Source organism: Stegostoma tigrinum, chromosome 19 (genome assembly GCF_030684315.1).
Source record: "Stegostoma tigrinum isolate sSteTig4 chromosome 19, sSteTig4.hap1, whole genome shotgun sequence".
Taxonomy (NCBI): Eukaryota; Metazoa; Chordata; class Chondrichthyes; order Orectolobiformes; family Stegostomatidae; genus Stegostoma; species Stegostoma tigrinum.
Window position 1 is genome coordinate 8,511,802 of NC_081372.1, and position 24,858 is coordinate 8,536,659.

General features: G+C 41.6%; 1 protein-coding gene across 1 annotated transcript; it reads left to right on the forward strand.

Moving 5' to 3' along the window:
• On the forward strand, window positions 1-24,139 carry sdc4 (syndecan 4). The gene is made up of 5 exons (XM_048550127.2): window positions 1-145; window positions 16,254-16,383; window positions 18,478-18,506; window positions 19,146-19,332; window positions 20,356-24,139. The coding sequence occupies exons 1-5, from the start codon at window positions 77-79 to the stop codon at window positions 20,505-20,507; spliced, it is 567 nt and encodes a 188-aa protein (XP_048406084.1). The 5' UTR covers window positions 1-76; the 3' UTR covers window positions 20,508-24,139.
• The last annotated feature ends 719 nt before the right edge of the window (window positions 24,140-24,858 follow it).

Here is a 24,858-nt window from a genome sequence, read left to right on the forward strand (position 1 = left end):
GAGAGAGAGAGAGAAACTATCCCCAGCCGCGTTTGGCGAGGATAAAGCGACAAACCAGGAAACTCCGAGAGAGAAAATGTTCGGAATCAAATCGCTGGCTGTCCTATTTCTGATTTCCCTGTGCGGAATTTCTTCAGCCAACACGGTAAGAATCAGGGTTTAGAGATTTTTCTTCTGCCTCCTTTCGCAAACCTGACAAGACCCTAACGCCGAGAGCTTACCAACTTCGATCGTTAGATATTCATTGGTTTTCTTCCTTCTTTTGGGTCAAAGTTCTCACCTCGTGAGATGTACTGAGCGTATTAAATTTCTCACTTCCCGACACTGTGGGACGTAGGTCTGGCTGTTAATGTAGGAGCAATGCTGTTTTACTTGGGATTTCGTTAACTCGCTGCATTCTTGTGGATTCTTTCGTTTCTAGTCCCTACCAGTCTCAGGGAGAGAGCGTGGTAAACGGGGCTCCTAATGGTAACTGAGTGGACCATGCTCTTTCATGGGGTGGAATGTGGCTTTCTGTGGCGCCTACATTCGGCCTCCTCCCTCTCCTACAGGTCCCTCGTCCCCTAAAAAAATCTACAAGATTCGGGATGTAGTCACCGCCCCAGTATTTGCTGGGGGTGTTAATGTTAGGGTGGAGGAGGGGGAACTGGGGGCCCATACCACTTTCTTTCTCTCTTCACCCCCCCCCCCAAAAAAACCTTTACTGAGGGCTAAAACGTGTGAATCATTGCCCTCTGGGCTCGTTTGAAAGGTAAATTTATATACGTGACTGTCTTTATTTGGGTTAATGTTTTGTCGGTTTGTAAGCTGTACAAGTGTCTCTAGAAACCGTTGAAATAGTTTTTGACTCTTATGGAACTTAAAGACGTGTTGAAGTCTTGAAGGGACACTTCTCTTTAAACAATAACTTTCTTGCTCCAAGTATCAATCACGTTTTTCCGGTGCTGAACTGCTAATGCAAGCAATTACAATGTTTCAATGTCAGGTGAAGTTCAGTGACCCCAGTACTAGTTTTGAATTTGCTGAAACTTTGTTTCTCTTTCCTTTTTTTAAGAGGGTATTTCTTTTCTCTTCCCCCCTCCCCCCCCCCCCCCTCCCACCTACCTGGCTTCACAGGATCAAGAGGGGAGGCAGAATGGGTGTTTGTTCTACTGTTGGTCCTGTAGAACAGCTCCTCTGTTAGTCCATCTTGTCAATGCTGACCAACTGGCAGACTTTTTCCAGTTAGAAAAAGGCCAGGGGAATGTGGCTGTAGCCAGCCACATCACTTTTCAATGGTGAAAGATCAGTGCCTCTGAATGTTAGAAGTTACATTTTGCTGACTGTCTTGTCTGAATTGCGATGGTTAATCAGGTTGGGTCTGTACTCATTGGAGCTTAGAGCAGTGAGAGGTGATCATACAGGATTCTTAATGGGCTTAACAAGGTAAATGTGAGAGGATGTTTTGCCTCATGGCAAACTCTAGAAGCAGAGGGCACACTCTCAAAGGAGTGCCAATTTAAGACTGGGAGGAGGAACTTCTTGAGGGTTCAGTCTTTGATCTTCTTGCCACAGGCCTGTTTTGGGGGGTGGGGGGGTGGTGCTGAGTCCTTGTGTCAGTTTCAGACTGAGATGCTTGATTGACAAGGGAATTAAGGGTTACAAGTAAAGGCAGGAAAGTGGACCTGAGGAATATCAGATGTTGAATGGCAGAGCAGAATAAGGGGTGTTAAACTGTCTATTTGTTTCTATTTCATATGGTCTTAGCTCTAAGTTTACAGATGAGGCTATAGATCCTAAATAAGTCAATTGGTAATATTTCCATGTAATCTGTGGTACTGGCAGTGAACTTTCATAGATTTGAATCAACTTCTAATCTAACTTAAAAATAGTGAGGGACATAATTAGAAGTTGCTGGAAAAAAATTCTGAAGAACCCCAAAACATTAACTCTGATTTTTCTTCATATGCTGTCAAAACTGCTGAGCTTTCCAGGAACTTTTTGTTCCTCTTGCATAGCATCTGCAGTTCTTTTCTTATATTCAGAAATAGAGCAGTGATTCACCAAAGATTGTTTGAAGTCTTTCCATCTTGTGCAAAAAGATTGAGTTCTGACCCCTTTTGTGAGTGGTATTTGTCTGTTTGCATTGATTTTAAATTCAGGTGCTATTCAAAATGTGCTCACTGACTTTCAGCCCGACAACATGGGAGAGAACAACTCCTATCCCATGAGCTGAGATGTTTTAAAAATTAACTTTAAGATTTAGTGTTCTCAACACTTCAGCACTTAGTATCTGGAACATTTATTTTCTCTTGAACCTTTTTAGTTTGATAAACTCGAGTTTAACAAAGCTAAACAATTTGCAGGCCAAGTTTATTTTTCATCCACGGAACTTAAAACACAACTGCATTCAAAATAGTGGCTGGTGTATTTTGTTTCTTCTAACAATTTTATAATGTTGCTGAAAACATCTATGTTTTGACATTCCAGGAATTCCTAAACTGACAAAGTTAGCTCATGGTTGCTTGAGAGACTCCTAGGGAATGTTTCTTCTCTTGGAGTGGGGTGGGGGGTGGAATCTCATCCTAAATTATTGCTTTAAACCAAGAAGCCTTAATTAAAAGGAATTCTCCCCCCACCCACTAAACTGTGCAAAAAGGAAGGTAGAAAGTGATGTCTTCTGTTGGGAGGCATAGTGTAATCTTCACTGTTTTCATGTGCAAAAGTGTCAATTTATCACAGGCTTGAGCAGTAGTGCCTGGCAAACACATTGGAACATTTTTATTTGAGATTTGTTTTAATGAATGCTGATCCTCAGTGGCTTCCATATAGTTGTTGGCAATAATTGTAACTATTATGATAGCTTGTATGGAAAACTACAGAATGTTTCATACAACTTGCGATCAATCCCTCCAATCTGGTCTGCATGGGTTGACTGCATCCTATATTTTGGGTAAAATGGATTAATTGATATCCCCTTAACTTTACTACTTGCGACTGAACACTTATTGCTGTGAGGTTTATTTGTCTGATTTTTTCTTTTGTTAAATTTCACATGATCTACAATGGTGCTATAACCAAGCAGGTTAGACAACTAAAACTGTAGAAGTTCTGTGTAACTGGAGCTGTTTTTGTGGTTTAGTCCAATCTGTGCTGGGTACAGTTGTAAATCTATCCATAATGCCTTGGGCAGATCAGTGCTAACAAACTTCCTGTTAGTGAGGCTGTGAAAGTAATGTATAAATTTCCAAACCACCCTCAACCTGAATGCTTCAGTATCAAGCTGAACCATTCCATTGGCAACCCTGCCACTAACCAATAGAATTTTTAAATTTAAAAAAAACCTCTTTTGCAGATGAAAGTGGTTCTTCTGAGTCTTGCACATCCCTGAAAGAATATTGGTGCTAGAGACATCACATTACCAAACAGTCTGCCTTTTAACATAGTGTGGTAGAGATGCAAGAATGTCATGTACTAAAGTACAGTATGCCTCAATATGAACTAAATTTGTATTCCTTCTAAATATAGACTAAATTGTGATCTGATTTGAGGTGTTGAAGATGACTTAATGGATTTGAGAACAGTGGAAAACTGTTTTATTTTGGAGAGGTGCCTGGGGACAGAAGAATCCAGAATGGTGAAATGACATTAAATGTGGAGCCAGAATATTTGATGTGTAGAAGCATGGGACTAATCTGCTTTGAGGAGGGGGTGAAATAAACTTTGAGACAGGAGGATATTGAGGATCATGGAAACAATAGTGGAGAACAGTAAAGATTGTCCAAGGTAACTGAATTGTGGGACAAGCTCAAGATGTGAAATGGTCAGAGAAAACATCACTTGCTCAACACTTCAAATGAAGTGTCAGCAAATTATTACATCCAAGATTCACTTTGTCTGATCACGATCAGAGCCCAATATTACCTAGATGGCTCCAATGACAAGGTATTGAGTTATTGAGAGTATAGCTTTAATCTTTCATATAATGCATATTTAGTGTTGAGGTCCATTTAATAGGAGGCTAGTCAATACTTCCCTCAAACTCTTGCATTTTATTTCAAATCCCATTCCCTCTTTGCATCCCTTTTAAACATTGGTAGGATTACGTGGAATGATGGAATTGTTGTTGACAAATATTGAAATAATTACTTACCAACCCCATTATTGGTGCCTTCAGCTATCAACACATGCTCCTCCTTCCTCCAGAACTTGAGTGCATCTTTTTCAGCTTTTGCTCAAATGTCTAAATATCGTTGTACTACTGCCAAACATGTGTTTGATGTTAGGAGTGCCGCAAATACAACTCTATAGGATTGTGCAGTACTTTGTAGACTCCTTGGAAGCATTTTAACAGCTTGTCTGTGTGCCTGACCAATTACTGATAGGGCAGCAGCCTTGTTTGTGCATGTGCAAGTATTTCTTCTCCAATGGAACTGATTCCATGGCCGTGCATGAGAGAATCTGAGCTGTTGGTCACTTGTAGTACTGAAATATGATCAGGACAGTGTGGCAGAAATGCCTGTCTGTGCAAAACTTTCATGCAGTGGTTAATAACCTGACATGGATGGATTAGATGTAGTTGACCAAGCTGCAGTGTTGTGGGAGACAGTAACCTCTGCAAGGTGGAAAAGAACATTTTGGGTGAATGGAACAGGGTTAAGTCAACTTGCTTTTGTACAGTTCAGTGAAAGGTTCCAGCCATAACAGTTGGCAAATGGAGCACTGAGTTTGTGTACCAGTAGTGCTTTTGGGGCAGGGTTGCATGGTATGACCTTGCTCTGGCTGTTTTGCAGTGAGTTTGAATTCCAACTTGAAAAACAAAGTTCTCTTCACTTCCTAGGGAGTTTCCTGGGCACTTTGCTGATTGGTCACATTCCACCTGGATGTGGTGGGATCTGTATGACAACAAAAACAGAAGTGACTTAATGGTTAGGTCATAAATCTTGAACATCTTGTTCCCTCTTTCTCTTTAGACAAAAGTAATGAACAAAAGAATTAGGAAGAGGGCTTTTTATAGGTTGGCTTACATTGGTGTCATGGTGAGAAATTGTAATAGGAACAGGAGACAATCCAGCCTGTCGAGACTGTTCTGCTCCTTCATTTTATGTTTGTATCTTAACTCCATATACGTGCCTTGTTTTTTTTTCCTAAAAAGAACCTCTTTTGGGGACAGGGGTAAAGTGAAGCAGAAAGTTCCAATGGCCCAGGTGACCTCTTCACTTGTAAACTGTTAACAGAAACCAACTGTCCTTGTAGGAGCTGCTGATGCCAGAGTTAGAGATAACAAGGTGTAGAACTAGATGAACACAGCAGGCCAAGCAGGAAAGATGTTTTAGGCCTAGGCCCTTAGTCAGAAATTTTCTGAAGAAGGGTCTAGGCCTGAAATGTCAGCCTTCCTGCTCCCTGATGCTGCTTGGCCTGCTGTGTTCATCCAGCTCTAAACCTTGTTATCTCTAACTCTGTCCTTGTCTGGTAAGTGGCTAACCACTTCTGTTAGAGGCGGCAGCAGCAGGATTCCAGGTTAAGGTTTTCATCTTCCCAGCCCCTTGAACTGTCAAAATTTGAGCATGATGACTGTTGTATTCTGAGGTCAGAATGACTTGAGATGCAGAAAATGTCACTGACTCTCTGCAGCTCAGTGCACCTTGACCTTTTGATCTCCTTTGGGATGCCCTGAAGTGTTGAACAATCCTGTAAACAGGAGAGAGATAATAGGAACTGCAGATGCTGGAGAATACAAGATGATAAAATGTGAGGCTGGATGAAGACAGCAGGCCAAGCAGCTCTCTGATGGGTCTAGGCCTGAAACGTCAGCTTTTGTGCACCTGAGATGCTGCTTGGCCTGCTGTGTTCATCCAGCCTCCTATTTTATTATCTTGAAAATAGGAGGTTCCTTTTATACCTGACAATTTCAGGGAAAGGCTGTGTCTCCTGAATACTATGATCTATTCACCTAACTTAAAAGAAATGATTTGCATCAATACAATACTCCTGCTCTTCAAGCAATTTGCACCCAGCTGAATACTTTGAATTAAAATCAAAAATGCTGATCAGACCAGGCATCATGTCTACAGAGGCTTTTGTCTTTGATACTCTGCTGAAGATCACTCACTGTCACTGGGTATTGTGACAACTACCATGCACTGCATGATCCCACAGGTGGCAGAGAAATACCCAGATTGTTGTTCTGAGGGGATAAGTATTGGTCTGGTCTCCAAGAACTCCCTCTTAATGGAATGAGTGCTGCTATTGTCCAGCTAGATGAGCAGACAGGGTCCATCCTCCAGGGTGGGACACTCTCTCTGCTGTACTAGAGGGGAGCTTAGGCTGAGCTCATGTGCTCAGCACTTTCAGTGGAACCTGAACCCACAGCACCTTGCTGTAGCTCATGAGAGCTGTCCACAAAAAACTGCAGTGAGTATCTGTACAGTGTATTTTATGACCTATTTGGCACTTTTTTAATTGCTTCCAGTTGTTTACCACTGGGTCTAGACTAAAACAATACCCCATTGAGTTCAACTGGGATCTTGTGTGAATGAGCTGAGTTGCTCTGGGAGAAAGCTGGCATGTATCAATGGCACCCCCTCGTTTACAGGAGGCATCCTGTGGGATGTTGGATTCTCAATGTGTACACACTGCATTGCCAGGTGGGTGGTGTGCCGTAAATAATTGGTTTATAAAACTAGTCTGATACTTTTAGATAGAGATCACTGGCAGATATCACTTCATAGATGAACCAAAGTGTATAGTGTGTGTGTCCTTTTACCACTTCCCCCTCCCTGCCTAGGAATTCTTTTCCTGCAGACTTACTGACCCCCTTTCAAGCTGCTGCCATCAAGGAGGTCTGGTGCTATTTACAGATCCAACGGAATGTAATCTCTCTAGATTGTGTGACTCTAAAGAGGTCAGAAGCTGACTGGGCTAGTAAGCCTCTTCAATGAAGATGCTGGGGCCTTGATGGGAAATTTTAAACATTTGTACTTTGGAAATTATACCTGTGGGCTATACAGCAAAAGCAGGATCTGGTCCATGTTCAGCTGCCACTCAGTTGAGTAGCAAACTGCCATGTATTCTGAACATTCAAAAAAAAGCATTGAAGATGGAGTCCCAAGTGTGGTGTCCCTTCAGCAAGAATCTGCAGAAAGGAAAGCAGCAAGGTACCTTGATTTTGATTTACTGGTGAGTCTACTTGCTGAAGTAGCAAATTGTATGAAACGTCTGTCCTGTGACTTGTTGTTCTGGAAGAAAAATCAGTTTTGGTTGTTTTCTTGGAGTGACAGTATTTTGGCACAGACTCCAGCTTCCCCTGTTAGGCCCTCAGGCCCAAGTGTCTCTCTCTCTCCCTGCTGTGATCAGTCTTGACGTGTTCACTTTGTTTTACTGGGTATCAATGTACCCCCTTCAAAACAGGGAGTGGCTGCAAAACATTCCTGCAACAGAATTCATCAAATTGTGCAGCCAATCCTTTTAGAGCAATTGCATTGCTATTCAAACTGACTTGATCTGATTTCCACCCCCCCGCCCCCAGCTACCACCTTGAAATGGGCAGTGCACTCCATCCCCTAAACATTGGTCATGCTTCCAAACCAAGGTTGCTGTATAATGGTGCCAGGCTTTGCCTGTTTTTGCTCACTGTTGCAATAACCAGTGTTATGTTGAATGACAATCCAATGCCTCCACTCCGTGTTTGCTTTCCACAATGGAAAGTAAATGTTGCTAGTTTGCTTCGTAACTTGCAAATGCAATAGATTTGCATAGTCGTCTAACACTATGTCCCACTTGTCATTGTCACCTCTGGACACATAGTTACCTTACTGCACTTGATTTAATGATTTCCACCACCCCACTGTGACTCCCCACAGATCTAATCATGTGTGCAGACTTTCTTTCTAGGAGTTGCTTTCCAAAATTTGGAGACCTTGCAACTATCAGGACATTCCAAAACCCTCTTGCAGTTGGCACCATAATGCAGCAGGGTGGTGGGATTGAATCAGTTCTCCCACAACAGTATGAAGATTCCTGGTTAATCCCTCTTTTGTAGCACTGTTACTTGGCTGAAGGACAGTGACTGTTGTTAGTTTGAAATCAGCTGGGATTTCGGCACAATAACCCCACTGAAGCCTCTGGTATCGGCAGTTCTTACTATAATCCTTCTTGGTGCCTCAAGTGGGATGGTGGGGCAAGTCTCTAGGCAACACCTTTTCTGAGGCAAATGACTTGAAGGGCCAGCATAGAGTTGGAGCCTCAGACACCCCCCCCCCCCCCCCCCGCTACTCTCTGCCTTGCAGGTGTGTTAGAAGTTTCTCCCTCTGGGAGATGCTGTCTTTCGTTCCCTCCTATTCCCCATCATTTGTGTGTTTCATTTTGTGAATATGACGGAGAAGCCATTTGTTCTGCCTGACCAAGGTGATTGGAATAGCAGAGATGGCAGGAACTGCAGATGATAGTGAGTCTGAGATAGCAAGGTGTAGAGCTGGATGAATGCAGCGGGAAAGATGACCTTTTGGGCATAGACCCTCCTTCAGAAACGAATTCTGAATGGCCTAGGCCTGAAATGTCAGCCTTCCTGCTCCTCTGCTGGCCTGCTGTGGTCATCCAGCTTGACACCTGACTGGAATAACAGCCCAGTTTTATGTAGGAACAGTGTTTTTTTTTTTGGAGACCTGATCCTTCCTGGCTACCAAGAGGCTTTTGTCACATTGTAGTCTGAGGTTGAGCAGCTACCTCTTGAACTGAGGAGGAGGCAGGGCCAGGGAGTGTCTTTGAACTCCGACTGAAAATTATCGAACATCAGTGAGAACTGTGAAGGATTAAAAAGCTGCAGAAACATTAAGGGGAATGGTTTGGAGCCTATTCCTTTGGGGGAAGGCTGACCAATCCATTGCTCTTTTGAAAGTGAGATTTTCCTTTTCTCTCCCATCCTGGTATTCTAGCCCATTTTTCAAATTCCTCAAACACACCAGATTACCCACTCACTAGTGCTGTTAATGGGAGCTGCTTCTGCGCAAATTTGTTGGAATGCAGCAGCCATGTGTACACTTCCAAGTGTTTGGGCATTGTGAATACAATTCTCTTATTCTTCCCAAATCTGCTAAGGAAACCTGTGTAGTGTGTAAATGTCCAACAGCACAGTAGCTATCCCCACCTCAAGGGTCTCCTTTTTGAGGGGGAATGTTTAGGTGGGTTTGCCATGAGTCAGTTACTGAAACTACAGACTCTCTTGGTGCCCATTCACCCAGGAAGGCCAAAACCAGGTCACTGAGTCTACATTAAGTCTTTTTGATGCCATGAAGATTTGCCACTTTAATTTTGTTCTTTCAGGGGTGAGTGGGGTTATGGGTGTGGTGTTGAAAGTGGTGCAGGGAGTGTGGTGTGGAGAGATGAGGCAGTTCTCATCTGAGATCAAACTACCAGATTCCTGACTGGCTTTTACTGGGAGCTCTTGACTTTTTTAAATGTCAATTTGTTCTGAAGGTACTGCCTGCAGATTAAATTTAATGGTGCTCTTGAGGACTGAGCTCAGTCATAATCCTCCTGCCATTGCTCATAGCACTTGCTCTCAACCCAGAGATCCTCTTAACTCCTTTCCAGAGGGAGGTAGTCACAATGGAGGGGGAAAAGCCTTGTTAGCTCCTGTCTGTGCAGTGAAGTTGGTAACACCATTGCTTATTGCAAAAACCCATCTGGTTTGCTCATGCTCTCCTTAGGGAAGGAAACTTGCCATCTTAACCTGGACTGGCCCACACATGATTACAGATACATGAGGTGATTAACTTACCTCCTGACTGAGTAGGATTAACATGCTGGTCTAGTTGGCTCAGTGGTTAGCACTGCAGCCTCAGCACCAGGGACCCATCTTCAATTCCAGCCTTGGGTGACTGCCTGTGTGGAGTTTGCATATTCTCCCCATGTCTGTGTGGGTTTCCTCCAGGTCCTTCGGTTTCCTCCCACAGTCCAAAAAAGTGCAGCTAGGTGGATTGGCCATGCTAATATTCAGGGGTGTGTGGGTTATGGGGAATAGGTCTGGGTGGGATACTCCAAGGGGCAGTGTGGACTTGTTGGGCTGAAGGGCCTGTTTCCACACTAAGGAATCTGAATCTAAATCTAGTCAGTGAATCCCATACCCTGTGCATTTTAATGGGGGGGGGGGTGTGTGGTGGAGGAGGAAAGGCATCCTTTGTTCCACCACTTTAAGCATGTGAATTTGAGTCAGATGATTAGTTGTCTTCCCTTAGCTCACTTTTGGTTGTTAAATAAAGCCATCTGACTGCAGCACTCCTGCCATGCATAATCATCCAAACCTCCTGAAGTGTTTGCAATTAAGATTTTGTATTATGCTCAATGTTTCAGAGAAAATGTTCTGATGCAGTAATAAACACAGCTCAACTATTTTTATAGCATGCATTTTTGATTGACTTGAGTTTTAGGACTTTTTCACAGTTGACACTTAGCCACTGGTTGTTAGAACTGCTGACCCAGAGACTTTTTCCTCTTAATGGAGGCAGCATTTTGAGAAGAGAGGACTTAAGGGAAAGAATTCCAGAGCTTGGGATCTGACAGCTGATGACTTGAATGTTGGAGTACTAGAGGCTATAATTGCAGGGATGTAGCTATTCTATGCAAGTAGGGATAAGGAGGAAGAATTGATGCCCTCAGCAAAATGGATGGGGGTTTCCCAGTCCTGGAAATTCAGTGTGACATAAACAGTAATCTTAATTCAGAATTAGGGCAACAAGAACAGTTGAATTACAATGCAAACATTTGAGGTTTTATCACAGTTGTTCACTCCTAATTGGAGACATTAGGAGGCAATTAGAAAGTTGAAAAATGTTGGAATAGATGGTACCATTGAATCAGCTCCCCCCACATGGGCTCCCTCCATACTTAAAACCTGTCATTTTAGGTGTTCAGTGCAATTGCAGAGGTGAAATGATGCACTGATAGAAGGAAATCTTTTGTTCTATCTCAAATCTTCCTACAGCTTGCCCACTTCTTTGGACAACTCCCAGAAGATACAAGCCTGGACTTGAGGGGGATCAGGTGGTAATGGTGTGACCAGGATTGAAATGGAAAATGGGAGTCGCTCCCCATGTGCTTGGCTTTTTTCCAGAAGAAATAAAAAAAGCTCTCTAATTACTAATGGACAATGCCAAAGGAGTAGAAATACAAGAGCTCACTGGGGAACCAATTCCACTTAACATTGTAGCTGTCAAAGCAAAACAGGGTGTGGTTTGGAGAGTTGCCAGTCCTTGGATTTTCTTTCTTGCTCCTGGTAGCAAGAGAATGGACTGTGTATTAGCAAGATCAAAGTGGTAGAAGTTGATCTGTATGAAAGTAGCCAAGTTGCTTGGCTGGAAGAAGTATGCGAGTGAGCCATTATCCCTCCCAGTGTTGGTGAAATCTATCTCAGTCCCTATCTCAATTCTTGAACACACTAAAGGAGCCATCACCTGAAATCTGCAGATTTCCCCCAACAGCACAAAAAAGCTACTCTTGTCACAACTCCAATAAACCCAGCAATGACCCAGAACTGCCTTGTGTTCAACAGCTCCTCTGGAAAGTGTTCTTGTTTAAAATTCAGCTGAGTAATCATCTTTACTCAAAGACTAAAGATGTGAATATTTAAGCAGTTGTGCTTAGAGGGGAGAAACCAGGAATAATTGGAAACAAATGTATCACCCATTTAGAAGCTTGGTTTTTGAAGCATGCAAGATGAGTGACATTTTCTTTTTTAAACTGATTTACAAGTGCAATAAGATCTTTATTCTAAGAGTATGTAGAAATGGTAATTTGTTCCCAAACACCTTTTGTATGTGAGTATGATACTGCTATCACCACCCATATGCAGGTTGTACTAGGCTCTTCTATCACTTGATAGATGCAAACCAAACACCTGTTTAATTTCAACCATTAACTTAACTCCTTAAGGAGACATGACATGACCCTGGCTGTTTTATTTTTCCTAGAAGCAGAAAAGTCCATTCAACCGGGCTGTCACAGTATCTCCTCTATATCAATTAAACCAAAAGGTTGATGTAATTTAAAATCTGAGGGCTCGAGTGTTGGCTTGGAAGAATGGGGTCATGCAGTCCTGCTCTGTGTGAAGAGCGGTGTGTGGCCCTGCTGGTCTGACCTTTGGAAGCAGTCTGTTTGGGAGGAGGGGGTTTTCTGGAGCTTTGACCCTGACTCTGGTACATGCGTCACTAGAAGTATCAGCACTCTCTCTTTTGCCTTCTAGTTGACTTGAATTGGCATGTACTGTTATTGTTACAAACCCACTGAATATATATTAGTTTGCCCTTCTGAGGATGCTGCCTGATTCCAATGACTTGGCATTTCTGGTGATAAAGCCCCACAACACCTCACTGCACTGTTTAGACAATGGTTCATTATTTGCTATCCTTTCCACAGAGCAGGAGGTCAAACGCTTTGGATTTTTATTTGACTTGTGTAGTCCCACATCTGAAATGTAGCAGGTCTAATGTCAAACAGCTAATGTTTCGGATCCAGTGACACCTCTGAAGACTAACATTTCAGCTCCAGTGACATTTTAACTTTGTCAACAGATGCTGTCAGACCTGGTTTTTTCCCAGCAATTTCTATTCTTCTGATTTCCAGCATCTACAGTTTGCAGTGGTGGAGGTGATCCCCCTCTGCATCAGATGTCTCTCAATTGCCCAGTCTGCAACAATGTGGTTCTCCTATATGCAGCATACAGTCTTAGGTGGCCCTTTCCACATAGGAGGTGTTGAATGCAAAATGTGGGATTTTTATTTCATTCCCCCCCCCCTCTATAAGCTATCCTGGCAGCAAACCAGCTGGAGGCCTCTACTGTTTGACAACTTTCAATTGGGGTGCCCTCCCCCACCTCCCTCTGTCAATCTTTCTCTTTTTAAGCTTTATTTCTGGGCAGTTTCATAGCCTCACTGGTTTGCTTTAGACTGTCCAAGCCCCTCTGATCAAGCTGCAGCCTGCTCCAAGCACCCAGCTGTGACTAGTGCTTTTATTTTACTCTACCTTTATCACTGTAATCCAGGTGTTTACTGCAGTAGTGTTTATACAGCTGACGTGAGGATGGTTTTAACTGAATTAATCTGGCAGGCTCTAATGAGCATCTGATTCCTTCAGCTCACTGCTTCTTTGTCACTGTTTGTTATAGAACAACAATTCAGTACCCTTATTTACAAAAGCATCTCTCATCATTTCTGCAGGAGCATTCACAGATACTCTGAGCCACACAAGGGCCTACTGGAACAGGCAATCAAAATTGTGATCATGGGTGCATTTTTTTTAAAAAGGAGAGGTGCAAGACCTGACCAGGGCAGCTGAAGACCTGTTAAGAGGCAGTTCAGAACAGTGGTTGATTTGGTTGGGAGCTCTTTCAGCAAGTGATGGATGCTGGCTCAATTAACTTTTTTAAATCTGATGAGCTTTGTTAAGTGATGGTATTAACAGACATTAGTGACAGGAATATGTAGCTATTGGCCATGAATCAGCCCTGGTTTCAGTGAATGATAGAACAGACCGGAGGGACTGAATGGCCTCCTGTTTTTCTATGAAAAACAGCACAGTTCTCCATCTCTGTAGCCATGACACTCAAGGCTAACTGGCCAGGGTTTCTGAGGGAGGTTCACCAGACCTGAGGATTGCTCTCTCGTGCACGTAAAGTTATTCCTCCACATCCTCTGCAATTAACTTGTGTTGCCTGTTAAAAATTGTCTGAAAGGGATGCAACATTTACTGCTGACCCACTGTTCACTTTGTTTTTGACTGCCTGATCTTCGTGGATGGCAGAAGCATGAGGCTTGAGCTGCAATCAACTGATATACCACTTAGGAAGTATTCACTGTTCGGCTCTACACAAAAAGCACTTTAAGCAATCTGTCCCATTTGGATAGTGGTTCTAACTGATTTCTCCTGAGCATTCTGGTCAATGTTTAATCCTCCTCCAACAAACAATTAACTGATCAACATAACATCACATCACTGTTTTAGTAGGAGCTTGTTCTGTGCAAATTGGTTACCCCTTTGTCTATTGTGACAAAATATTTCATTGGCCACAAAGTGCTGCTCTTGGAATGTTTTTAAGATGCTGTGTAACTGCGAATACTTTTGTCTGAAACCTGTTCTTGCTGCTTGGCTGTCTTTTTACACTGAACATCAGAATTCAGTGCAGAGTGAGAGGTGGAAGAATTAATTTGTTTTGAGATCCTGAGCATTGTTAATACCAAATGTTAGATCATGAAATAGTTTAGATTAGCATACCACCCAGCTGTCAATTCAGAGGAGCTGGAGGAACAGCAGCATGAGCAGGAGTGCTGACATTTCAGGTCAGTAACCTTTTACCAGAAACGGTGCCTGACCTGTTGTGTTCCTCCAGTGCTGCACTGTTGGCTTTGATTCCAGCAACTGCAGTTCTTGCTATCTGCATCCACCTGGCTGTACAGGTTTTTCATTAAAAAATAAACTTGATGTTGCAAGGTTAAGGGTTTTTTGGTGAGAAATACCAACCTTTAAAGGGAGGTCCAGATTTAGACAGAAGACAGCCCTGCTTGACAAGTAGACCAATGGTAGAGGTATTCAGGACTGAAGTGGTGCCTCCATATTCTCTTTATGAAGAACAGGTTTGAAACAGAAATTGACCATAGTTATGCACTTCTTTCTTTCTTTACACCCAATTGTGTTTTATGACTCGGTTCTGAATCAAATCCCTGTTATAATGGACTGACTTGCACACATTCAAACTCTTCTAAATGTTAACCCCATGTGACACCAGGGTTTAATTAACTATGAAGTAACCAGGCTGTGTGTGCTGGGGGGGGGTAAGTAAATGCCCGTTTGCTTTCTCAAGCTCTTTGTTGCTTGCTGAAGGAATGTTACATGTGTGGCTGCCAGACTGATGGGATGTAACTCTGTCCTGTGTCTATTTTTAAATCCGCCATCTTTCTTCCCCACAGTATATGTTGAGGCTTTCCAAAGCACATTCACTGCCTTTTCCCACTGGGCTGGGGCTCCTAGTCAGTGCTGTCTTCATTCCATGTATGCAGTGGACAGCAATCATTAGCTCCCACTGGAGATCAGCAAAGTGTCTCTCAGTGCAGGAATTCTGGCTGATTTCCTCCCTCTTTTTGGTAAACTGAAGCCTAATTGTATCAGTCACTTCTTAGCTTTGTCTGCGATCACTTCATCCCATTCTTATACATGGGATGTGAGTGTGATCTTAACTCTACCAATTTCCCATTTCATTTGAGTCCTGATGTTAACATGGCACAAGTTAATGCTCCAATTATTTGCCCTTTATGGGTTTTGCAAATAAAAATTTGGAAAATGTCAGTGATTTACTGGTGGTGACTAAATGGGGGGAGCAACACGCTGTGGTGTTAGGGAGGCAGGGAGAAGAAAAACCATTCACTTGGAAGAGGGTTTCTGAATATGGGATTGAGGGTTTGGGTTGGAAAAGAACAGTGGAGAACTGGAAACAATTCAGCTTACAAATGTCTGTACACAGTTCCCCAAACTGTCCCTAACTCTACATTAGTCACAACTCAACACTTATGTCAAACAACATTGAACAAGGTTCTGACTCTTGTAGTGGGCTGAATGTTCTACAAGAATGGTAGGAGCCAAACTCCCAGTAGCTCAGTTACAGTAAGCTGATGCAATTTACTGTTAAAAGCTGGCTGTCCACTAGTATGGTGAAGTTCCCCACTGGATGGGAGAGTATAGTATTCTCCTGTTGGGGCTTGAAGTGTTAATGTGGGCACAATGGGATGATAAATATGCAGGTGTATGGCTTAACTGATTTTCTGTGGTGGTAGGTCACATTTTTCAGCAGCTTTATATTTTTAAAGTAACAAATTGTATTTGATTCTGGCAGAGCAGCAAGATCTGTCCCTCCTGTCGTCTTCTCTTGTTGCATCAGTAACTAGGTATATACACTTTATAAAGAGTTTCCTGTTTACTGCCTGATTGGAATGTTTCTGCTCCAAGCAGCAAGAATGTAGCATTTGTTTCGGTTTTAGCATGTGATTTTTGTTTGAGCTTGTGCTTGACTGACCTTGTTGGGAAGAAGAGAGCAACAGGCAGAAAACAAAGTTCTCATTTCCCAAATGCTTTTCTGTAGAGTGAATTAAAATGGTTTTGAATGTGTGGGGCTAAATTGCTTCTGTTTTTAAGCTCAGCATTTAATGCAAGATCTAATTCCTGAAATTTTGTAAACTTAGTACTGATGTATCACTGTTTTCTCTCCTGACCTTTGTTTTACCTTGATACAGCAAAAATCATCCCTTTCGGAAAGCAACCACTATGATAATTCTGAGGGCTCGGGGTTCCCTGGACTAAAACCTCATTCTTACTATGAGGAAGAAGGTTCTGGTTTTGCCTCTGGAGATGACCATGATCTGGGTAACTACCATTTTATTTCTTGTGTAGTTGTTTGTGTGATGTTCCAGGGTAACTTTTTAAAAGCAAACATGTCTTTGGACTAAGAGCTACTTTTCATCTGAATTTGGCATCTGGACTTGCATTTTCAAAAGTGGGAATGAAAACTTAATAGTTGGTGACCATCTTCATTCCTTGGTGCTAAGAGTTTATTTGTATCATGACAGTCTCTTGGCTTTTAAAAATTGTAGCCTATCCTCAAATTTTCCTGTGTGAAATTGCACATAATCCCTGGGACTGAAGGATATGAATTGAATCCAAACATCCAGCCATCACTGCTTCTGGTGACATGCAGTATTGATGGGATTTGTGCCAAGAATGGCTAGAAGGATCTAACAGATCCATCCCTATCCCCAAACCCCCAGTGCTCATAAATCTGTAGTAACTGACTTTCTTTCCAACCTGTTTAAGAATTAAAGGCTGTTAGGAATATTAGACCTCTGTTCACAACTATCTGCTGCAAAACCATTTCAATAGACTAGAATTCTGGGAGAAATTGTAAATTGCAGTTTTTGTACAGCATGGCTTACACTCTTCTCTAATTCTTCCCCCTCCCCCACGTATATGTATACACTATTCCCATTCCCCTTTATTGTACTTATTAACTGGGCAAGATTTAAAAACAAACTTTGCAGTAAAATTGTTTACAAGTTCATTCAGTGTTCCAAAAGTGTGCTTTCTTTCTAAATCTCCATCCTCCTTTTATTTAACGACTGTCCAGTCATCTGTCCACATTGATCCCAATGTGTTCTGGCAGGCTGAGCTCATATTTAAACCCTTCTAGAGAAATAAGACTGCTTGTTTGTGGAATTGAAGTGTCACTGACAGAACGAAGAGCATGAACTATCCTTGATTTCTTTTTTCATCTTTATATTCAGGGCAGAAAAGTATCAGGGCATTTCTAAAAGTTGTCAGCCAGGCTTCCAAGTATAGGCCCACACTGGAGCAGAATAGCCTTCCCATTCAACTCCATGTCAAGTTCTCATAAGATGAGCAATGCCTGATTATGTCACTTCATTTTGAAATGAAAGGTATTCCTGTTGATAGATTGTGCTAGTTGATTGACCCTCTGTTTAACTTCAGTTCCAAGCTGAATGTCTAACATTTTAGACCCCACTGTAACCCTATTTTTTAAGCACTTCTTTTCACATTACACCCTAATGTAGGATTGAGTTTTGTGAATAGAGTAGCTCTCAATGCTTCTGATTTGAACCAGGGGAGTTTTTGACCTGTGGTTGCTGTCAGAATTCAAATGCAAGATTGTCACGTCGTGGATTCTCTTCATGCAGCTGATGCAGAGGAAGTGGTTTCAGTGAGGGAGTGCACGGTTAGCTGCTGAATCAAGGCTTACAACTTCCTGAGTTACTGTAAAACCTGTAACTGCGTGGGGTTTTCCATCTATCTCTCACTACACTTCCCACCCCCACTGTTTATCACTACTCATTCTCTCTCTTTCTTTTTCACACTAGCACACAGTGGAAATTCCAACCTCTCTGAGAAACTGTAGAGACTCACTGTCAATTGACATGGGTAGGAAATAAGGCTCTGCTTTTAAACTTGATTCTGAGTCAGCACTCAGTAAGGTTACTGTAAGCCTAAATGCACACAAATATTCTTCCATTAAACACCCTTCTATTTCCAAATCATTGAGACTCCAGTCCATGATTCAAAATAATTCTGCAATCATTGCCTCCTTCTGCCCTTAACTTTTGACTATACTTGGTTGCAAGATGAAAGCTCTATCATGGCAATTACTGCGAGAGTCTCAAGCCCTCTTTACTGCAATTGCAGTATTCAGTAATGTGTGCTAGTTATCTTGTATTTTACTGTATCAAACACTTCACAAATCTTGAATTTACTACCCAGTCACCCCATACTTCTGTACAGAATATAAAACCCAGTTCTCAGTCAAATTGCTGGGCTCTCGCGCTCTCTCGCTCCTCCCCAGAACAACTTTTTTAATGAAAGGACCTGTAGAGCTGTTGAAATATTAGTCAGTTTGAGTCTGACATTGCTCCTCTGGCATTTGTAATGGCTAATCTGTTCTTTCTCTTACAGATGACAGTCAAGGGCCAATTGATGATGAGGTGAGATGTGCTCCATTCTCTAGCTCATTCAAGTTCAAAACTCTCCCCAGTAAAAATCAATCTCAAAGTCAAGGGTGCCCAGAAGTAAGACTAATTCCCATTAGGCCCCTGTGGGGAGTAGTACCAGTAAACTTCATTGGATCCCCACTGACTTGGTTTTGGTTGCCAAATTCTTGAAACCAATGAAGTTGCAGCAGCTCTAGCCCAGTTGTAAAGCCAATCCCACTGCACTTTGTTTCTACAGTGTTGTATTGCCCACTGCAACATCAGCTCAATGTTAGTGTGTTGGCACCAACAAAAGGCAGTCTGACTGGAGCAAGGTTGGGGTTGTCATAATGATCTGCATTCCCAGCTCCATGAGCAAGTGGCACCACTGTCACTGAGGCACACTGCTCAGGAAGTGCCTGTCACCAATGACTAAAGTTGGAGTCAGAAGAATTGGTAAAACTGGTCACAAGCTCCCAGGCAGAATGTTTGAAGGCCACAAGTTGGCAGTCCCTTTTGGGTAAAGGCACAGTATGCCCCAGTGCATTGGGGGTAATGAGATGAATGCCAAGTCAGTGGTGCCAAAATGTGGAAGCCAGAACTTCCTGGGAGTGGGAAAGCATTAACTTAACAGAATTTTTTCATTGATCTCAGGATGATGAAATGGACAACCATATTGATGAAAGTGATGAGGATGTCATCTCTGAAGTAGAAGATCCCATTATCAACAATGAGGTGCTGCAGAGGAACAATGCTGTACCACAGGAAGACATCAGAAACCAAGTTGCTATGGCAAGCACCAACAGCGGCAGTGTCTTTGAAAGTACAGAGATGCTTGCAGGTATGGACTACTGCCATAGTGTATAAACAAACTTCCTAACCATCCTCCATGTTTTGGAAATGGAATAGCTATGCCCTCCCTACCAAACTCCAAAGTAACAGGCCATACAGCCCAACTGTTGAAGGCTCCTACAGAGCAGAAACCTCCCTTCTCATCCTTGTTATAGTTTTTCTTTCCTAAACAGTGTTAGTTGCCTTTCTTAATTCTTGCAGTTCAAAAATTCTGCATTCTCTCATTTTTAAGAGTAAATGCCTTTCCATCCTAAACTCCCATTTTATCACTAGTGTTAACTTTTGTATTGTTGACCTTGAAGTTCTGGTCTGCCCTGTGTTTACCCAATCAAACACTTACTTACTACTTTTTTAAAAGATTCAGCCACTGTTCAGTTTTAGTACAGAATACAGCCTCAGTATCTGGAGCTGTAAAAATTGTGGGTTCAAGACTCTCTCCACAGCAGTGCTGAATTCAAACTGATACCTTAGTGTGAGTGTCAAACTCTTTGTTGGAGGGTCTCAGTTTCTGGCTGAGTAAATCTGTCCAGCTACTATCTATTGGCTGAAAATGATCCTGCTTCAAAAAGATGTATTGGAATGTGTTCTTCTGTATCCTGGCCACTACTATTTCCCTTGATGTCTGAAACAGATCTCACCTGGCCTGTCTTGTGGGAGTGGGAACGTAATTCATTTGGTTGGTTGTGATTTCAGAATGAAGCCAACAGAATGTTCAATCCCTGGATGGGCTGAGGTTACCATGAAGGACCCTCTGGTCCAACCTCTCCCCTCACCAGAGGTGTGATGACCATCGGGTTAAACTGTTACCAGTTGTCTGAGAGCACAGCCCTGTGGTTTGAGACTATGACTTGTGGGTGTTTGGTTTTGCAAACTGGCACCTTTTTTCTGAAGATATGCTACTTTGACTGTAAAGCAATTTTGTTATCCTGAGGTGATGAATGGTATAGCTTAAACTGGTATGAGACATGTTCAAGGCTACACTGACCACTATATTTTGTTTGAAATTTTGTAGCAATGATTGCTGGTGGCACAATTGGCCTCCTGTTTGCCATCCTTCTCATCCTGCTGCTCGTTTACCGTATGAGGAAGAAGGACGAAGGCAGCTATGACCTGAGCAAAAAGCCAATTTACAAGAAGGCACCAACCACTGAGTTCTATGCATAAGCTTCATCTGTGCCTGAGCTTCTGAACAACAGACTTTGTATTCTTTCCAAGAGCTTCCACCTTAACAAGAAAAAGACAAAAATGAAGACAAATTCAACTATTTTAATTTTTTTACCAATAAAACATGCACTACCATGCATGTATTATGTACATTAAAAAGTCCACTCTCTTTAAACGCTGGAGAAATGTTATGTAACCCAGATTCAGATTTAAGGCATTTTGAAACATAAGAGCCTAGATATGAAAAGCAGTGCTGTCTGATTGCCCCGTGAAATATTTTCTGCCACTGAAGGGGCAAACAAAGGTTTCATTTCTTTGAAATTGTAGCTGACATTTAGTTCTCCTATTCTTCAGGCAGGCATGCAAATATGGGCTCTTGCTGAAATCCTTGGATAAACACTAATTGGCTTATCAGCCTTTAAGAACCACAGAGTTTTTTCTACCTTTTTTTAAAAAATAAAACTCTTTTTAGTTTTAACCAATGGACCTCTTGCAAGGTTTCTCCCTCCTTTCTCCCACACGTGCCCCCCCCAACCCAATGCAGAATTGCTTTGTTTTCTCATCATCTCTGCCCCCCACAATAAATTGGACACTTAAAAACAGGTTAGATATTTACTTAATCATTGTTACCTTTTACTGTAGTATTTTATTACAAATACATAGCATACAATTTTGTTTCTATAACACCACTGAAGAATTCTGCAGAACTGGTTCTAACTAAAATCTTGTGCTTTTTTAAAAGAAAATAATTTATCTATCTAAAATATTTTAATTGTCACCTCATTTATTTCAAGGTGTGATTTTTTTTATTTGTAAAATGTCAAATTCTAGGATGTACCTTCCTGCTGTTTGTATCATGAGCAATGACAGTACTTTCAGTTGAGTTTCATACTGGAACAGTCACTCTCTTAGCAACATATGCAATGCTGCATAACCTCAAGTTCTGTATAACATAATAGCTGCTGTGAAAGGTGTAGAGTAAAAGATTTTCTGTCTTAATTTTTGTTTCCATTTAACCTAATTCCTAGAAATCCCTTCCTTACATCCTGGGGATGTACAGATGCTACATGCTGATGACTTTTGACCCTTAAATCTCCCAATAACTTTGACCACTGCCTGTATTGTTGCTAGGAGACACAAGATTCTGTGCAAGAAAGATGCAAAATGTCAAACACCAGTTCAAGTTCTCTTGTTGGGTACTTGAAGATTTTTAAATTGCATTTCTCATTTGTATACTAATTCTGACTTTTTGTGGGTGAAATTCCAGCTCTAAACCATAGCATGGTGACCTCAAGCTTTGCAGTTTTACTTTAATGTCATTGCAGTGTGAACTTGAGAATGCACTCCTTGACATTTTAGATTGATTTTTATTTTTAGATGTTTAAGTGCCAAAGGTTTTTTGTCCTTTGCCATTAGGAAGGAAAAACATGAGCTTTTGCCAAACTAAAAGTTTAGTTTATGTACAGTTGCATTTGTTCTTCCAGTGGGAGAGAATTAATGGATAAATTTTATAGCTAAAGCATTCTTTCTCTATTGCACATGTGCAGCTGGCAGATCCTGTAATGCAAAAAGCATTTCAATATTAATGTTTTTCCTTTGCTCATACATTTTTTCATAGTAATTTCATAGAAACACTAAAGCAGTTCCTTCAGATCTCCTGTGGTAATGAGCTGAGCTGATGGCCACTTGAAAGCAAGAAATCTACTAAACAGTGTGTTCATTGGTGCTAGTCCCCTGTCAAGGGGTCAAACTTCTTGGGTAGTGACAAAAACCAGTTAAAACTATAAGTCCCTCCTGAAACAATTTGCTGTCTCTGTGACCTAAAGCTTCTCATGCAGCTTTCAAGAAAATGCTTGCAAGTCAATGCTGACCCATTGCAGAGGTCTGGCATAGGATAGGTAGATTTGTATTTTGTGGCAAATGTAGATTTTTGAAGGAAGAGAAATTTTTAGATAAGATATAGGTGACATTGGCAAAAGATAGCAGTGTTTTAAAAGCCCTAACCAGAGTTCTCATTTAACTAATGTGGAAAGCTCTTGCCAAGAGCTTCCAATCCCTTTTGAAGCCTACAGGATTTTCCTGCCATGAGCTGCTATTTATTCTGCCAACTATTGAGATTCATGTGTTTTCTTTGGTTTCCTAGCTAAACAACAAAGGTGGTCAAAGGCTATGATGCCTTTTTCAAGCATTGACCTTTTCTCGAGGCCTTGATTTAGATCTGTGCCTTTGCAAAGGCAGTAATACTGTTTGAGGCAGCTGGCATCCTCCCTTAAGAGAAGCCACTGTTTGGCATCTGTTTTGAGGGTTCACTTTAGTTGATGTAATGTGGCCAAAACTTGATGCCACTCTTCAATTGATCAGTAAATCAGATGGGCACCTAAGTTCTGTTTTTTCATAGCAGTCTGCCTCAAACTAAGTCTTCATATACTGGCTCCAGTATTTTGAGAAGTGCACCTGGGTACAGGGCTCTAGAGAAAAAGTATAAATAAGTATGTTTTGTTTTTTCAATAAAACTATATTTTGGTACATAAATTTTTCTTGGTTTCTTTTGGATTATTATTGGTGTAAATACTAATAGCAACATTTTAATGCCTTGATGTAGGGGGTGGGATTAAAAGTTTTAAACTATATATGGAGTATACCAGATCAAAATCCATCCCCTACACATGTATATTGTGAAGCCAACTGGTGGCTATTGACTTGGCACCAAGACTGGCTATATACACACACAATTTGTCAGTCTAACTGGAGCAAGAGGTTCAAGCAATGACTATTTTTCAAGCTGGACCTTTTTTCTTTTTAAGAAAGTGAATTTTTCATTCCTCATCTTTTTTGATGTGAGTTTTTGTTTCACTGCAGAGTACAAAGCCTTTTGGGTAAGAAGGGATCTTCCTGCAGTCTGTGTAAACCTGCTCATTTCAAGGGGTTTGAATGGCTTGAGTCGGGAAAAGCATTGGAACAGCTTTTATTGTAGCACCTTCTTTCCCTGTTTAGAGCTTGAGGCAACATATGTTTTAAGGTCTTTGATAGTGCAGGAGATGGAGGAAACCCCTGCAAGATTGTGATACCACCACCTTTATGGGATTAATTGGGCAAAAGAGCAATAACCATGTCTCATGACCTTTCAAGTGCTAAAATTGGTACTTGGAAATTCTAACCACTGAGCAATCACTGGTTGCAACACAACATCTAACTTCAGGGTGTTCATTCACTCTGAACACCTTTTGTCTATGCAGAATCCCACACTGGTCTACTTTTCCTAGTGCTCCACTTGGTAAGTTCCAGTGCATTTTGTACAGCATAGAGGGAAACCATTTTAACCCAGCTCACCTGAAATGAGGTAGCACACCAATTTTGCATCCCTCCCCAATATTGGCCTCCATGAATTTGAAATAAGCTGTCAAAACAATGTGCCTGATCCTGTTAGTGTTCTGACAGGCAAGTTGGCTTAAAATTACTCCTGCAAAATGATCCCAACTGTCTGAGTACCACTGGAAAGCCTGTAATTTGTCTTCCTATTGACTAACTGTTTGCAGAAAAGGTGATTTTGCTATCTTCAGATCTGTACATATGAATATGTTTTAATTTGTTCTGGATTTTATATGTATAAATAAAACATATCTTTACACAAAGCTAGGGTCATGTTTTTTCCTCCAGTATTTGTACAAATGCAAGTCTGGTTTATAACTAGTGATTCTGGCTGCAAGTTGCTCTGCCACATCCAATGAAGCATTTTGTTTTTCTTTATTGATTTATTGTGTTTGGAATGCAGAAAATCTAGCAACTAAAATCTTGCTGTGCAAGACCAACAACATTACAAAGTGCTAGAGAAACTTGGTAGCTCAGGCACCAGCTGAGGGAGATTACTGTTAATGTTTTGAGTCTGACTGCTTTAGTGTTGTAATGTTAACTTTTTTTGTTTTTGCACAGACCTGCTGAATTTCTCCAGACCCCAAAAGTGTGGGAGAAATCCTCCCAGTCTGCTCACAACCCGGCTTTCTCTCCAATTCTCCGCACCCTGCGCCCCCCCACCACACAGATTTCCAGCTTGTCACTGTTTCAAGTCTCTAGCATTTTGTTTTTATAGCAACATGATAACCAGGTAATTTGTTTTTAACTTTTTGTGGTAAAGGCTACAAATTGTCTAGGCCATGGGAGAATGTTCTTTGTTCTTTTGAAATAGTGACCATGGGAATCTCTCTCTAGCTTAATGAGTAAATTTTGGACACTAATACTTTTCAGACTTTTTTAAAGTGCCACTGATGTAGTGGTTCAAATTCTACTATCCTCCTCCAATCCCCCCAAAAAAATTGGTGCTCACACTGTCCTATAGCATACCTCCCAGATGCTT

Coding starts and splice junctions, on each gene's coding strand:
- sdc4 (XM_048550127.2), top strand. CDS start 77: ATGTTCGGAATCAAATCGCTGGCTGTCCTATTTCTGATTTCCCTGTGC. Junction 18,507..19,145: donor AAGGGCCAATTGATGATGAG/GTGAGATGTGCT, acceptor CATTGATCTCAG/GATGATGAAATGGACAACCA. Junction 19,333..20,355: donor AAGTACAGAGATGCTTGCAG/GTATGGACTACT, acceptor GAAATTTTGTAG/CAATGATTGCTGGTGGCACA.